The sequence below is a fragment of the Urocampus carinirostris genome, chromosome 18, assembly GCF_059441175.1.
Source record: "Urocampus carinirostris isolate Australia breed hairy pipefish chromosome 18, RoL_Ucar_1.0, whole genome shotgun sequence".
NCBI lineage: Eukaryota > Metazoa > Chordata > Actinopteri > Syngnathiformes > Syngnathidae > Urocampus > Urocampus carinirostris.
In genome coordinates, this window is record NC_142366.1 from 28,013,439 (window position 1) to 28,030,747 (window position 17,309).

Consider the following 17,309-nt stretch of genomic DNA (forward strand, 5'->3'; position numbering starts at 1 on the left):
CCCTTAATCACAGAGTCTCAAAGGGCTGCACAGATCACAGATTATTGCAAACCACAGACTTTTACAACACTAACCCCTGATCTAAAACCTACATGAGGGCAAGGAAAAACTCAAAAACCGCAAGTCAAGTCCTGTTTATTTGTGATGCTCTTAATCACAAGAAGTCCCAAATGGCTGCACAGACCACAGATTATTGCAAACTACAGACTATTATTACACCATCCCTTGATCTAAAACCTACATGAGGGCAAGGAAAAACTCAAAAACCGCAAGTCAAGTCCTGTTTGCTCGTTTGTCCTCTTTTTACGTCAACATCGCAGATAGGCACATCAGAAATGTCACGCAGATATAAGAGAACCCTCTAGGCTTTTATTTTGGTTCTACCCATTTCATGATTCAAACTTTTGGTATGTGCTATGTAACGTCTCGTTATTTTTTTACAGGGTCATCCTGGCAAGGAAGGTCCAGCTGGAGAGAAAGGAGCCCAAGTAAGTGCCTTAAGGAATGAATGAATGAATGAATTAAAACTTTTATTTCAAACGTTACAATAAAAACAGAACAAAAACAACTCAACAACAAAATAATGTTACATATGTTCGAAAAGGGGTAGTAAGAAGCAGATGCTTATTTTTCTTACCTCTTCATCTTCCCTATTAAATACACCAATGATAATAACAACAATAGGAATAATATTAATAATAACAGTTATGATATAACAATAGCAACAATAACAACAAAGTTAACCATAGTTCTAGACGCACGATTCCCAATCTCTTGTATCACTCATACCCCATTTTCTTCATCTCTGTATTCCGCCAGTAATGGTTTTTTTGTATTTAAATTTGAGCACGTGAATAGTTGGACATTGTTTGATCTCGAACTTGTAAATTGTTCCAAAGTTTGACTCCACACACAGACACACACATACTTTTCCTGGTGGTTCTCACCTTTGGGATTTTGAATTTACTACAACCCCTTAAGTTATAATTTCCCTCTTTCCGAATGAATAATTTTCTGGCACTTTGTTTTTGTTGACCTTAAATAGCAGTTGTGAAGTGAAAATTTTTACTAAATCATTCAATTTTAATCATTTGGACTGCAGGAATAAAATATTAGCATGATCCCGATATCCTACCCTGTGTATGGTTCTAATTGCACGTTTTTGGAGGATAAAAAGCATTTATCCCCCCCAAAAAAATATTTACAAATTACTCATAAATAAACAAAAACATAAGGTATTCTTTTCTCATTTGGTGCATTTAAAGTAAAACCTTGTTAAAGCAATACTGTCCAAACGATGGCCCAATTTTTGATTTTTGCAGCTAAAAATGTTTTAGAAGTTTAAGGATGGTTAGGGTTTGTAAGAAATAATACAATCACTAATAATGTGTAATATTTATTATGTATTGTACGGATTTTTATGGCTTATTTTCAGGATGCTAAATACTATACTACACTACAATTTATGAATGAATTTATTGCAGAATAATTTCACCTCCACTACACTAGGAGGCAGTGACGTTCTCAGTGTTAGAGTAAATTGTTTGAATTTAGCCTACACACAGTGCATATATCACAGAGTATAAGTATTAAGTGTAGACACAACGTGTATTAGGCCTTCGAGTGATCCCATTTCAACCTATTTACCACAAAATCATAATTAATGCTACAAAAAACATTTTGACAGAACTACTTTTCATCAAAAATTAGACCAGCTATGTTTATTAATTCAATCATATTTATGCTGTAGATTTTTTTTTATAATAATAATTTTAATAATAATCATTTTGTATGAATGGACGAATCAATAATCTACGTTTTATGTTTTAATCTAAAGAAATAGTGCCACCTAGTGGTATAATTTATATTGCTCAATAGTTTGGCTCCATCGTATTTTATAGTAAAGAACTAATAAATGGATAACCAACAGTATTGTGATCAGGGTTGGGTAGGGTTACTTTAACTGGATTACTTTCAATGACTTTTGGATGACTCCAATACCAAATATGCTAATAGAAGACAAAAGAAACTAAATAGGAATAAAATGATGACTCACAACAGGTGGTAAGCTTTCTCTCCTGGCTTTGATCTCTTTGACATCCGGCAAAACGAACATAAAATGCGACAGAAACAAAATGAAAATAAATACAAACATCATTTTTGCCGTTCCATGTATTCCGTGACTCCCCAAGCCTGCACAAAATTTTGTCATTTTATTCATATTTAGTTTCTTTTATTAGCATATTTGGTATTGGAGTAATCCAAAAGTAATTGAAAAGTAATCCAGTTAAAGTAACCCTACCCAAACCTGATTGTGATTAATGTCTTAGTTGGACAAGATATTAAGAGTAACAAAAGTGCTCTCATAATAATGTTTGATATGCTAATATTTAGGATTAAATGAACTCTGACTTGTGGTACAATAATATATAGAGTATTATTTTGTTTTGTTTTTGTCTGCAATCAGTTACTCATTTTAATTTGGACATATAATGGCATGACAAAGACTAATAGTATTAGAATATAATATCAATGAAATTATAGATTAACTTTTGCTAACAAGCTGTTATTTTACTCTCTGAATGGCACTGGTGAAATTGTATGCTAAATAATTGAATTGACCTACACGATATCACACCTATAAATATTAATAAGATAAATGTAGAACTAAAAAAAAGAAACATGATTACATAATGAATTTGGCACACTTGGTTTGAAATCATTAATACTGATTTGGTAAATATATCTGAGGTTATTTCTTTACTTCTTTCAGGGTCCAGTCGGTCCACAGGGCCCAATCGGCTACCCGGGACCTCGTGGTGTCAAGGTATGGGTTGATTTTATTCATGAATTCAAGAACAATGGTCTGTTATTTCTGTAGTCACCCTCTATGGCGGGGGGTGTCGAACTTATTTTAACTCGGGGGCCACATGATAGAACAAACATTCTCTGGGGCCGGACGAGTAGATTAGAGAGCAAGAAAGAGACAAATGAGAGAAAGAGAGGGAGAGAAAAGACAGAAAGGGAGAGTGAAGAGAGAGAGAGAGAGAGAGACAGTGAGAGAGAAACAGTGAGAGAGAGACAGAGAGAGAAAATGTGAGAAACAAAAGAGAAATCCAAAGAAAAACAGAAAGAGAGAAAGAGAAAATGAGAGAAAAGAGAAAGAGAGAAGGAGGAAAAGAATGGTGGAGCAAGAGAGAGACAGAGAGACAGAGAGGGGGAGAGAAAATGCGAGAAACAAAACAGAAATCCAAAGAGAAAAAGAAAGACAAAAAGAGAAAAGGAGAGAAAAGAGAAGGAGAGAAGGGGAGAAAAGAGAACGGGAGAGAGAGAGAGAACATGTGAGAAACAAAAGAGAAATCCAAATAGAAATAGAAGGAGAGAGAGAGAGAGAAGAGAAGGAGAGAAGGGGAGAAAGAGAGAACGGGACAGCAAGTGAGAGAGAGAAAGAAAATGTGAGAAACAAAAGAGAAATCCAAAGAAAAACAGAAAGACAGTAAGAAAAAAGGAGAGAAAAGAGAAGTAGAGAAGGGGAGAAAGAGAGAACAGGAAAGCAAGAGAGAGACAGAAAAAAGAGAAAAGCAAAAAAGGAAGAGGGAGCAAAAGAAAGTAAACAGACACAGAGAGAGAAAGAGACAAAGAGGAACAAAGAAAGAGAAAAAGAGAGACAGAGAGAGTGAAAGATAGAGAGTAAGAGAAAAACGGAGGGAGAAAAAGAGAGAGACAGAATTTGAGAAACAAAAGAGATAAAATGAGAAATAGTGAGAGGGTGAAAGAAAGAGAGAAAAAGAAATCCAAGAGAAATAGAAATAGAGAAAAAAAGCACTGAAAAGAGAAGGGGAGAAGGGGAGAAAGAGATAAGGGGAGAGCAAGAGAGAGTGAGCAAAAGAGAGAAGGAAAAAATGAAGAGAGATTGTAAAAAAAGTTAACAGACACAGAGAAAGAAACATAGAGAAACAAAGATAGGGAAAAAGAGAGAGAAAAAGAGAGAAAGATAGAGATAGAGAGAGAGAGAGAGAGAGAGAGAGAGAGAGAGAGAGAGAGAGAGAGAGAGAGAGAGAGACAGACAGACAGACAGACAGACAGCCACAGTGTCTTTGTGAGAGGCACCTGGCTTCGGCAACATCAAGTGGACATATTTCACCCAGCAGCTCGTTTTTCTCTTGCGCTTCCCCTCAGCGTTGCCCACGGACCCCTGCTCCATGGTATTTCTGACCAGCTCTGTTAAAAATGTCTTCTGTTTTGCTTGTTATTTACATAAAAACTTGTCAATGGTGGTTAATCAATAAAAAGTTGTCTCCATCCTATAGGGTGCTGATGGTGTGAGGGGCTTGAAAGGCTCAAAGGGAGAGAAGGTAAGCATTTCAAGCACCGCATTGAAATGAGTTGTATTCCTCCTTAGATTGGCAGAGCAAGAAAGCAATCTATGAATTGAAGCATTAAAACAAAAAAAATACCGTAAATTCGGGACTATGGAGCGCACCTGATTATAAGCCGCACCCACCACATTTTAAGAGGAAAACCGATTTTGTACAAACACAAGCCGCACCTGTATATAAGCCGCATGCGCCCACATTTAAACAGGTAAGACAAACATAAAATTAACACAAACCGGACTTCAAGTCCCGCGATTGATTAAAGTCCACAGTCCAAAAATCACAGCCGGCGAAATAAACGGAAAATGATACCGGTAGTTAAGGTTTGATGCAAACCTGCAGAGTCCAGGTCCCGTTGAAAGTAATCCAAGGAAAAAAGTGTATATTTCCAAAGGTAAGGGTGGGGAAAAATATATCAGATGAACACATTCCTTTTTCTTTAACCAACTTTTTACCCCCTCTTCTTTCCTTGTTTGTCCCTCTCCTTTAGCAGTCCCCACTTAAACTCGGCACCCCGCGTTTGTTCCGCCCCTGATTTTTCGTTCACTCGTGCCAAACATATCAGAATAAGTGTCTAAAATAAATACAAATAAATACATTACAAAAATATACAGTTACAAATACATTTAATACATGGGTTACACATATTTACAAAGAAAGACGGTACATCGAGAGAGTTTTCAAAGCTTTAATAATAATAATATGGCTTTGACAGGGCAGTTAATGGTAGCAACACTCGAGCGCCGCTAGCGGCCGTTAGAAAAATGACATAAATTGGCCGCATCACTGAATAAGCCGCAGAGTTGAAAGTTAGGGAAAAAAGTAGCGGCTTATAGTCCGGAATTTACGGTAATTGCTTTAACTCAATTTATAAACTAAGTCACCAAAAAGCACATTTTGGGTGAAAGGCAATATAAAATCAATGAAATAAGAAAAAAAATTACTGGCCTGACTTGTTGTTAGCTTGCTAATACTATGACTAATTCTATTGTTTGAGGCTGAGGTGGGCGCCGAATCAGAATCATTCGTCTCACTATCACCCTCTGCACATTTAATACCTTACATACTACTTCTTTTGAATAAAAGCAACCATAGAGAGTAGAGGTAAGAACGGGATTTAAAAAATCCAACATGACCCCACCTGGCCTGCGGGTATTAAAGCCCGAACCTACCCGAGTCCGACACATCAACTTGATTTGAGGTACCGAGCCTGAAGCAAACCCGAATTTTCATATTTGGTTTCCGATGACTTTTGTTTCATGTGCGAGGAGAGTGAGGGCGTTTTTCTCGATGGATTTTTTTTTAATCATCCACCCGTCATCGTTTTAAGTTTCTCTGTCTTTGTGGAGCATCTCAGGATGGATTCCGTCCCCCTTTTTTCAACTGTGTTCCTCGAAAGGGAGACAGAATTCATCGTGCGGCACAAAAAATAAAAAGAAGGGGGGGAAAAAAACAACGAACAATGACGGGTGGATAATTTTAAAAGCCTGGCCACGTAATATTTGACATTTAAGCCCCTATTCGAAATTCACGTCAGACTCTGGTTCAGGCTTAACGATCTTACCTCCAAAAGGAAGTTAATCCGTTATGAAAAATGAGTCCATGAAACGAAAAAAAAAAGATCACTAATTCTGTTGTTTGGGGCTGAGGTATGCACTAAATCAGGAACCTTGGTCTCACTATCGCCCTCTGCTATGAGGCAAGAGAATTGTGCGCCTCACTCTGCATTTGCAGACTCTCAGCACAGTTATTTAATACACACTAATAATATTCATAACATCATGGGAAAACTGCGATTTTAAAAAAGAAAATCACAAAACTGTGAAGTTAAATGTCCAGGAAGTTTACCACTGAATAAATATATCAATTTTATGTATTTTATATTTCCATGACGACAGGTGAGATACGGGGCCGCATGTCACTAGCCAGCACATCTCATCTCATTAGCCGTACTGCTTATCCTCATTAGGGTCGCGGGGGGGCTGGAGCCCATCCCAGCCATCTCCGGGCAGTGGGCAGGGGACACCCTGAACTGGTTGCCAGCCAATCGCAGGGCACACGGGGACAGACAACTCACTCGCTCATTCACACCTAGGGACAATTTGGACCGGCCAATCCACCTGACATGCATGTTTTTGGAATGTGGGAGGAAACCGGAGTGCCCGGAGAAAACCCACGCAAGCACGGGGAGAACATACAAACTCCGCACAGGAAGTCTGGAGCTGGATTTGAACCCACGCAGGAGGTTCCCATGACATGAACTGTGCTAACCACTGCGCCGCCGTGCTGCCCAATAGCCAGCACATTTTATATAAATATCTGATGTACAGTGGCTTGCGAAACTATTTGCCCCCCTTGAATTTCAAACATCAAGATATAAAACTGTAATTTCTTGTGAAGCATCAATAAGTGGGACGCAATCATGAAGTGGAACACTTTTTATTGGATATTTTAAACTTTTTTTAACAAATAAAAAACGAAAAAGTGGGTGTGCAAAATGATTCAGCCCCTTTACTTTCAGTGAGAGTTTGCTTCTCTCTCCAGAAGTTCAGTGAGGATCTCTTAATGATTCAATGTTGATCTAAATGACTTACGATGATAAATGGAATACAACTGTGTGTAATGGGCAGCACGGCGGAGCAGTGGTTAGCACGTGTGCAGCACAATTCTAAGGTCTTGGGAACCTCCTGTGTGGGTTCAAATCCAGCTACCGGACTTGCTGTGCGGAGTTTGTATGTTCTCCCCGTGCTTGCATGGGTTTCCTTCGGGCACTCCGGTTTCCTCCCACATTCCAAAGACATGCATTTCAGGTGGATTGGCCGGTCCAAATTGTCCCTAGGTGTGAAAGAGCGAGATGTCTGTCCCTGTGTGCCCTGCGATTGGCTGGCAACCAGTTTGGGGTGTCCCCTGCCCACTGCCCGATGATTGCTGGGATGGGCTCCAGCACCCCCGCGACCCTACTGAGGATAAGCGGTGCGCTAATGAGATGAGAATGAGAACTGTGTGTAATCAAGTCTCTGTATAAATGCAACTGCACTGTGATAGTCTCAGAAGTCTGTTTAAAGTGCAGAGTGTCATGAAGAACGAGGAACACACCAGGCAGGCCTGAGACACTGTTGTGGAGGAGTTTAAAGCTGGATTTGGATACAAAAAGATTTCCTAAGCCTAAAACATCTCAACGAGCACTGTGCAAGCAATAATATTTAAATGGAGGGAGTATCAGACCACTGCCGTCCCCCTAAACTTTCAGCTCATACAAGGAGAAAACTTCTCAGAGATGCAGCCAAGAGGCCCATGATCCCTCTGGATGAACTTCAGAGGTCTACAGCTGAGGTGGGAGAATCTTTCCATGGGACAACAATCAGTTGTATACTGCACAAATCTGGCCTTTATGGAAGAGTGGCAAAAAGGAAGCCGTTTCTTAAAGATATCCATCAAAAGTGTTGTTTAAAGTTTGCCACAAGCCACCTGGGAGGCACACCAAACATGTGGAAGAAGGTGCTCTGGTCAGATGAGACTAAAATCGAAATTTTTGGCAACAATGCGAGACGTTATGTTTGGCGTAAAAGCAGCACAACTCATCACCCTCAACACACCATCCCCACTGTCAAACATGGTGGTGGCAGCATCAAAGTTTGGGCCTATCAGGGACAGGGAAGATGGTTAAAATTGCTGGAGCCAAATACAGGACCATTCTGGAAGAAAACCTGATGGAGTCCGCCAAAAGACCTGAGACTGGGACGGATAATTGTCTTCCAACAAGACAAAGATTCAAAACATAAGGCAAAAGCTACAATGGAATGGTTCACCAAAAACATATAAGGTGTTAGAATGCCCAAGTCAAAGTCCAGACCTCAATCCAATTGAGAATCTGTGGAATGAACTGAAAACTGCTCTTCACAAACGCTTTCCATCCAACATCACTGAGCTTGAGCTGATTTGCAAGGAGGAATGGGCAAAAATATCAGTTACTCGAAGTGCAAAACTGATAGAGACAAAAAAAAAAGTTTGAGGCTGTTATGAAATTCAAAGAACAGCTTTGGTCGTTCTTTGCCCTCCTCACGTCTGTCCGGATCCTTTTGAGTTTGGGGCCGAGCAGAGGTCAGAACTCGGACTCCTTCGGCGGAGTCAAAGACGGCGTGGACGAGAAGCTGTCGCACTCCGGGCATCCGTCTCACTTTCAAAGAAACAAAATCGCTTCTTCTCCACACGTTTGAAGTGTTTTCGCCCCCGACGCTGCGCAGAATTTCAACAAATCTGGTTTGGAAGCAACAGAGGAGGGCAGGGGACGTTGTATCGGCTGAATCCAATCAGTTTTTGTTGCCGTAGTGACAAAAAAACGAAGGGACACAAAAAGTGTCAATGAAATGATTAATGTAAAATTAAAACAATAGCAACTGGTTGGGCTCCAGTGATACGTGATGACGTTTCATAATACAGCCTGCAGGGAGAAGCGTGAATTATTCCAAATTGTCAGAACCAGAACAGATACAGGACCCAATCGCGTGACGTTCTCACACAAGCCTTTATTTTATGGGAAATGGGGAGTCATGCACGTTAGGTAGCCGGTCCGGAGTGGAAAGACCGGAACCCAGAGGCCGACGAGATCGATTCAAATTGCCCGAGTTGATATCGAACAGATGGGGTCGATACCGGACAGGAAGTGAAACACAGGATAGATAACGGATCAGGATATCGAAAATTAACAGGAGAAACTAGACAGGAACGAAAACTAGAGAAATAATGAACAGGACAAAAACAGCCGGAAACAAATCTGGAACCCGAAATTAAACAGTACAAAATAAACGGGAACAATACCGGACTGGAGATATCACAGGAAAACAGGACCGAGTCAGAACCCACGTCTTGTGGGGCAGAAGTTCGTTTGCAATGTTTATTGATTGCGTCAAGTTTAAAACTTAAGATTGTAGTAGAAAGAGGAAAAGAACATACTCTGAGTAGGGAATGTTTTTGATAGCCCCCTTCCATCGGTCGTACCTACTTCCAGGCTCATTTATTGGGTAACACAAGAAAAAAACACATCTAATTAGTTTATATGTACACAGGAAATTAATCTGATTGGTATCACATATTTAAATGCAGTGTTTAATTTTTGTTGTTAGATGGCTTGCGAGTATAATAAATGAGCAATAGGGATAGTGAAACTTTGTAAACACAATGCGTCTCTGTGAGAAGAAAAGCAAGCTATCGGCTTGGGATGTGGGAGTCAAAGTCAAGGCCATCTTGATATCAGCTAGCAGGCCTCATAGTGGCCTTCAAGTTGTAGTTTTTTTAATGAGAGGCACGTCCTTTGGTGCCTGAGAACTTATTCTTCTGACCTTGAAAGTGTTTGCGAAATTGTAAAACCACACACTTATTGAGCACTATTGAAATATAAACATATAAAAATATAAGAGTATAAGAGTATATAATATAGTAAAAAAGGCACATTTAGACCATAATTTATCTTAAAAATTGATCAGTCATTGCACAAATGCGGTATGTTGCAGTATGGAAAGCGGACCGGGTTAAAAGGCACATTTTCAAATTACTGGCCAAATCAGGGTTTATAGAAGGAAGCCATTTTTTAAAAATATCCATAAAAAGTGTTGTTTAAAGTTTGCCACAAGCCACCTGGGAGACACACCATCATGTGGAAGAAGGTGCTCTGGTCAGATGAGACCTAAATCGAACTTTTTGGCAACAATCTAAGACGCTATGTTTGGGGTAAAAACAGCACAACTCATCACCCTCAACACACCATCCCCACTGTCAAACATGGTGGTGGTAGCATCATGGTTTGGGCCTGCTTTTCTTAAGCAGGGACAGGGAAGATGGTTAAATTTGATGGGAAGATGGATGGGGTAAAATACAGGACAATTCTGGAAGAAAACTTGATAGAGTCCGCAAAAGATCTGAGACTGGGACGGAGATTTGTCTTCCAGCAAGACAATGATCTAAAACATAAAGCAAAAGCTACAATGGAATGCTTCACCAAAAAACATATCAAGGTGTTAGAATGGCCAAATCAAAGTCCAGACCTCAATCCAATTGAGAATCTGTGGAAAGAACTGAAAACTGCTATTCACAAACGCTTTCCATCCAACCTCACTGAGCTCCAGCTGTTTTGCAAGGAGGAATGGGCAAAAATATCAGTTTCAACTTACTGGCCAATCCGGGGTTTTTAGGTGCTCCTTGAAACACGGAAATAGGCCATGTGGCATTTGGAGCGTAACCCGATGTGAAAACTGATCTTCTACAATTCTAGAAACATGCTGTAGGTTGTTCTTGTTTTCTTCTAGGGTGAAGACGGTTTCCCGGGCTTTAAAGGTGACATGGGAATCAAAGGAGACCGGGTGAGCAAAAGTTCATACATCTCACAGTCTAGCTTCATACGTATCGGTTGATTATTCTTTTCCCAATATGGCGACAGGGTGAGATCGGCATGTTGGGGACTCGTGGAGAAGATGGTCCGGAAGGTCCCAAGGGAAGAGCAGGCCCCAACGGAGAGTCTGGCCCCCTAGGTCCTGCTGGAGAAAAGGTAACATGTGTTAGAATATCTTTTAGAAACAATTTTGACTTAATGTTCGAATTTTCTTTAGGGTAAACTGGGAGTACCGGGATTGCCAGGTTATCCAGGACGACAAGGACCCAAGGTCAGTTTTTAAAATTTGTTTGTTTATTTGTTTATCTATTTATTTATTTATTTATTTATTTTCCAATGTGCTGCCATATCATGGGAAATTACAATTAAAATGGGTCTTAAAATGAGAAACTTAAGTCTATCACTTGGGGAGAACCGTGACTGACCATCAACAGAAATGCAAATGAAAAATATTTTCCATATCGCCACAAAACATCAAAAAAAAGTGGAGAAAAAAAATAAATTGGCATAAAAACAATGGATAGAAAATAGATTATAGTTAACCATTACTGACAATAACCAATTTTTATTTAAACTGATAAACAAAATCAAACAAAATGACTCAAATCAAAATATCCTGCTGGATATGAAATTTAATTTAAATGAAATATATTTTTTTTAAAAAACTAAAGATAGAGTACAGCTTGATTTTTGAAAAAAAGGATGTTAACCACAATTATAAACTGCAAATTTAGCAGAAAACGAAAAAAAGAACACAAATTTTAGTCTTAAAAATTGAAAAATAATCTTCTGTTGACGGCTTTTCTTGCTCATTTTTGTACAATTGTGCATTTTTTTGTGTATTTTATTAATCCTATGTCTACATATTGTTTCCTATTTTTATCCCGAAATAATTAGTAAAATAAGAAATTTTATTATAGTATTAAAAACAAGTGTCAGAACCAGAACGGAAACAGGACCCACTCGCGTAACAAGTTCTATTAGAAGAAAGGGAAAGGGTTGCGCCCACGATCCGGGGATTGCAGGTCGCTCTGAACTGGACTTCCGTGGCTAGCGATGGCGGTGTCGGGAACGGAAAAAAACGGGTCAGTAAACGGGATAGAAGAGCAAAAACGTGGTCGGGATCGGAAACAAGTCGAAAGCCAGGAGAGGAGAGTAGACGTGGTCGAGATCAAAAAACAGATGGTTATTCGGGACGGGAGAACAGACGGGGTCGAGATCAAAACAGGTTGTAACTCGGGACAGGAGAGCAAACGTGGTTGAGATCAAAACAGATCGTAGCGGGAGACAAACAGGAGCAAAAAAACGGGACAGGCGAAAAAGGGCTTGGCATGTAAAAACAGAGATTCGCAGACGGACCGACAAAAGGGGACTGACAGGACGGATTTAAATACTGACAGGGAGCCAAACTGTCAACAAGCTGCAGCTGGGGCCACACGGGCAGGTCCAATTGGGCGCCATGGCAACCGTGACAAACTGTTTGTTTTTTAAATAGTGAAGAAAATCAAACAGATCAAATTTATTAAAACCCTTTTTTAATTTTTTTTTCTTATTTATCCTCACCTGAGTGTTGTTTTGCAGACATAATATATTTTGGTGGAAAAGATAAGATGATTGTCATGTTTGTTTTATCTTATTTTGACAGGGCTCCAGTGGTTTCCCTGGATTCCCAGGAGCCAATGGAGAGAAAGGTGCCAGGGTACGAAACATACTACTCCCCAATGTGTCATTACTTTGATATTTATCATATAAGGTGAAGAATACATTGTTGTTTTTTTAATTGCTGTCTTGACTATAGGGTGTCGCAGGCAAACCTGGTCCAAGAGGACAGAGAGGTCCAACGGTATGTAACAGGAAAACTGTAACTCCCAGAAGATTTTATTTTATACTTTCAATGCATACTATGTTATCTCATGTTTTTCTTCATAGGGTCCTCGCGGGGCCCGAGGAGCCCGAGGCCCAACTGGAAAGCCAGGACCAAAGGTATACGATTCATTACTAGCTCTAAAACAAAAAAAAAACCTCAAAAGTGGATAAAAACAACATAATTAGATGGAATTCGAATAATCAGAATACATTCTGTAATGTGGTTATTAAATATGCATTGAGTAAAGACCAGAACGGAGACAGGACCCACTTGCGTTGCGTATCTCACAAGTTTTAATAAAGAGAAAGGGTGCGCCCACGATTCGGTGATTGCTGGACGCGGGAAGCGGAAGTGGATCTTCTGTGGCGAGCGATGGCGGGGTCGGGGTCGGGGACGGGAAAACGGGTCAGAAGTCGGGACAGGAGATTAGATGTAGTCTTTCTGCCAAAATGGATTTAATTATATTCCTGGTTACGCTATGAGGAGGATGATAATGGAGGCTACATGTTCTGTGATGCGTGCACCCAGCGTGACAAAAAAACTGGATTACAATAAATCATTTCGCAATAGGAACTTTCAGAAAAGCACATTGGATCGGCACAACGACAATGAAAACCGAATATTAGCAATGGAAATTCCGTTGCTGCAATTGAGAAGGCATTACAACTGTGGCGGGACAGCAAACCACGAAGAATATGTGAACTGAAAAATCTGAAGTGATAACTGCTTTTTATTACCAATTAAGTGTGATGATTAAAACTGAATGAATATATAGATTTATATATTTGTCACCGATTTACAATTTCAACCTCGATAACACAAAATTTTGGGGACCCATAGATCTCTGTTGGGACCCATAGATTTTTGAGCGTGCGAGTCCCCGGGACCCATCACTTTTCACAGGTCAAATGAACACTGGACAGGTGGGAGTCAGGGTTGAAAAAGGCTTGCCTAGTGTTCACTGAGGTTCGCAGACGGACTGACCAACGGGGACAGACACGAGTAGGTTTAAATCGGGACAGGGAGCCAATCAGAGCTCGCCAAAAGAGCGGGCACAGGTGATTCACATTGGTTGTTGTATGTTCCAGGGCACATCCGGCAACGACGGTCCACCTGGTCCTCCTGGTGAGAGAGTAAGTAGAAGAAATTTATGAATCTGATCCACCTACCCCATTGTTGAAGCACTTAAGAAAATACTATGATATTAGTTAGACCTTTTAGAAACATTTTAGACACTAAATAAACTACTTTTCATCGTCACCTTAGCTGTGTAAAGAAAATACATGATTGGAAAAAATGTTAATTAATGGAAGCCTTGATAAACTTTATGTGTCGATAAAAGGAAGGTTAATGGAGTGTGTTGGCCGGAGCACTACTTCGATCCCATTTCTTGCTTGTAATAAAGAAATAATTACACAAGTACTTTCAATAGAACTTCATTGATTGGACCTCCAACAAACCTCTGTGTGTTGTTGTTAATTCATGTTTTTTGAATGAGTATAACTTGATTTCTACACTTTTTGACAGACTATGTATTTGTTCTAGGGACCTCAAGGACCCCAGGGACCCGTGGGCTTCCCTGGCCCAAAGGGACCACCTGTAAGTATTTTAAAAATAAAACCACGATTCATTTGATTATTTTTGGGGACTCTAACCTGTCACGACCAGAACGGAATCAGGACCCAATTGCGTGATGTTAACCAAAAGTTTGAGTTTTAGTTTCGCAATCGGATTGTGATCTGAATACGGATCTTCCGTAGCGGGCGATGGCGGTGTCAGGGACGGAAAAACAGGTCGATAGCCGGGACAGGAGAGCAAGAACGTGGTCGGGGTCAGAAACGAGTCGTAAGCCGGGACGGGAGAGCAGGCATGGTCGGGATAAAAAACAGGTCATAGCTGGAGACAGACGAGGAGATCAGGAATGGACAGGTGGAAAAACAGGAGCAGAAACGGGACAGGCAGCAGTCAGGGTCAAAAAGGCTTGTATCAACAGAGGCTCGCAGATGGACTGACAACTGGAGAGTGACAGGACTGGGATTAAGAAGGGACAGGGAGCCAATCAGATGAGGCACCAAATGAGCGGGCACAGGTGATTCAAATCGGTAATCATAACATAACCTGTAATTTCTAAATACTTAAAAGTATACATAAACTGTGAAATGTATAATTTTTGGCTGGACAATTCTCTTTTTTAACTGTGTATTTGCGCCATTCTGACCCTTCAGAAATGAACTGCACTGTTTGGCCGCAATCCATTATCTCAAGTCGACTATTGCTTAAAGCAAGAGACAGTGGAGCTAATTTTTTTTCAGTTCAGGCTTCTCAAGTGTGCCATTGTTGCCCGCTTGCAATAAACTGCACTGTTTTGGCCGCGACCCATTATCCCCGGTCTACTCTTGCTGCTAGCAAGCTCGAGATAGCAAATTTGTGTCACGCGTAGTAGCCCTTTTTTCCTGCTCTTTCCGCCTAAAAGTCATTCGTAATCAGTTTTAACAGTTAATTCTCCTAACTTGTGCAATTCGTAATCAAATTAATTTGATTAATCACTCATCTCTAGCTTAAAATCATATGAAAATGACAGATAAAATTGAGATTTTATTTCTTAGTCCGTATTGCCCGACCCTTGTGTAATGTAAGAAAAATGACGGCGGAGAGGCGAGAACATTCTCATTAATTCTCTCAGCCCTGAAATAGTCACTAGCATCATTAGTCGTAATGTTATCGTCTAGACAGATATTTCTTCTTCTGCTGCGCCATATGGCGTGCTTACCAAGCATTTCTAAAATGCCGCGCTAGTAACTGAAATGAATGGTGGTCTTTCTTTTTCCCCTCACTTATGATGACCAGCGGGTACATTATAAACATGAGTGTTTATCTCTTCCTAATAGGGACCAGCTGGAAAGGATGGACTGCCAGGACATCCCGGCCAGCGTGGGGAGACAGTGAGTACTAAAAGAATATGTTTTGTATTAAACACAAATGGTAAATGGTCTGCATTTATATAGCGCTTTTTAAGTCACTGGAAACTTCCCAAAGCGCTTTACAATGTGCTTCACACTTACCCATTCACACACACACTCACACACCAATAGGGAGTCAGCCATGCAAGGCTTATTGGGGGCAATAGGAATTCAGTGTCTTACCCAAGGACACTTTGACATATAACAGGAGCCGGGACAAGCGGGTATACTGTGTTGGAATTTAATTATCAAAATGTACCGTTTACCAAATTGTTCAAATTAGTTATCCGACCTCATTAACCAAACACAAGCTACATTCACCCAATAATTTATGCACGCTCGTTTTGAGGGAAAAATGAACAGGAAAGCCGACATTTTCACACGGGGACAGATTTATTTTCCCTAACTAAGTGTACTCCATCGAAAACGGCCGAATTAGTGACGTTTTAGTCTATGTGAAGCCTTCCTCTGAAGTTCTTAAGCTTCCTCTGAAGTTCTTAAGCTTTCTCTTATTGTGTGCCGGCTCCTCCCATGGGCGTGCCAAGGAAGCCCAAAGTGGGCTTCACAATCTCATAGACGAGCGTCCCGATGTCTGTGGTTCCTCAAAACAACACCGAGCCCATCGGCGTCAGGGTGTGCTGATTATCTTCTGTAAACAACATCCTCCACCAGCGTGCCCTGACCTTTCACTGCTCATTGAATAAAGGCACAGTCAGTAAATATCTATTGCATTAAATGTAACTCGTAGTCAATCGTATAAAATCCTTTATAGTCAAATGTATAAAATCCTTCAACTGACATGACATTAATCCCTTCAAAAAAGCCTGAAATGCATTATCAGGGCTATAAGTTCCTCTAAAACACATGTGTCGAACAGGCGGCCCACGGGCCAGATCAGGCCCGCTAAGGGATTAAATCCGGCCCGCGAGACAACATTCAGAGAAGCACAAGAGAAAAACAAGCTGCAGGTTGAAATATGTCAACTTGATGTTGCCAAAGCCAGGTGCCTCGAACAAAGACACTGTACTTGTATTTCTTTCTCTCTCTCTCACTCTCTCTTTTCCACCCCTTTTCTCCCACTCTGTCTCTGTCTCTTTCACTCTCTTTGTCTCTTTTTCTCTTCCTTTGTTCCTCTTTGTCTCTTTCTCTCTCTGTGTCTTTTTAACTTCTTTTGCTCTAACTTCTTTTTTTTCCTTTACTCTCTTTTCTCTTTCTCTCTTCCTACCATTCACGCTTTCTTTTTTCCTTTCTCTCCTTCTGTCTTTCTATTCCATTTTGGAATTTTTTCTTCCTCTCCCTTTCTTTCCCCCTCTCTCACGACTTCTCTTTTTATCTCTCTTGTTTCTCACGCTCTCTCCCTCTCTCCCTTTTTTTCTTTTTTTGTCCCGCCCTCTCTCCTTTTCCCTCCCTCTTTCTCTTATTTCTTTATCTCTCTTTTTCTTTCTCTTTAATCTACAAGTCCGGCCCCCGAGTTAAAATGAGTTTGACACCCCTGCTCTAAAAGGACTAGAGGCGCTAGAAGTCTCTCTAAGAACTTGCCCATCCTCGCCTCATATGATACCTTCCACCGAGCCATGTACTCTTCATTAGAATACTTATGGTCCCCGATTTATCGCGGTAGAGTCGGCTCTATAAGCATCCGATATTTGGATTGATTACGATAAAAACGCTCATGGTCACCTGTGTTGCATCGCAGGAAGTGCGTATAAAGATTTTTAGGG

At 40.5% G+C, this 17,309-nt stretch overlaps 1 protein-coding gene across 7 annotated transcripts in view; it reads left to right on the forward strand.

Annotated features, from left to right (window-relative positions):
- The window catches only part of col11a1a (collagen, type XI, alpha 1a), a 147,197-nt gene that overhangs the window by 90,244 nt on the left and 39,644 nt on the right, over positions 1-17,309 (forward strand). For all 7 annotated transcript variants that reach the window (XM_088322068.1, XM_088322063.1, XM_088322062.1 and 4 more), the window contains 12 exons: positions 444-488; positions 2,774-2,827; positions 4,311-4,355; positions 10,679-10,732; positions 10,810-10,917; positions 10,979-11,032; positions 12,407-12,460; positions 12,560-12,604; positions 12,691-12,744; positions 13,717-13,761; positions 14,174-14,227; positions 15,517-15,570. In XM_088322068.1, the coding sequence (XP_088178194.1) occupies positions 444-488; positions 2,774-2,827; positions 4,311-4,355; positions 10,679-10,732; positions 10,810-10,917; positions 10,979-11,032; positions 12,407-12,460; positions 12,560-12,604; positions 12,691-12,744; positions 13,717-13,761; positions 14,174-14,227; positions 15,517-15,570 (666 nt within the window). The remainder of the gene's footprint in view (positions 1-443; positions 489-2,773; positions 2,828-4,310; positions 4,356-10,678; positions 10,733-10,809; positions 10,918-10,978; positions 11,033-12,406; positions 12,461-12,559; positions 12,605-12,690; positions 12,745-13,716; positions 13,762-14,173; positions 14,228-15,516; positions 15,571-17,309) is intronic.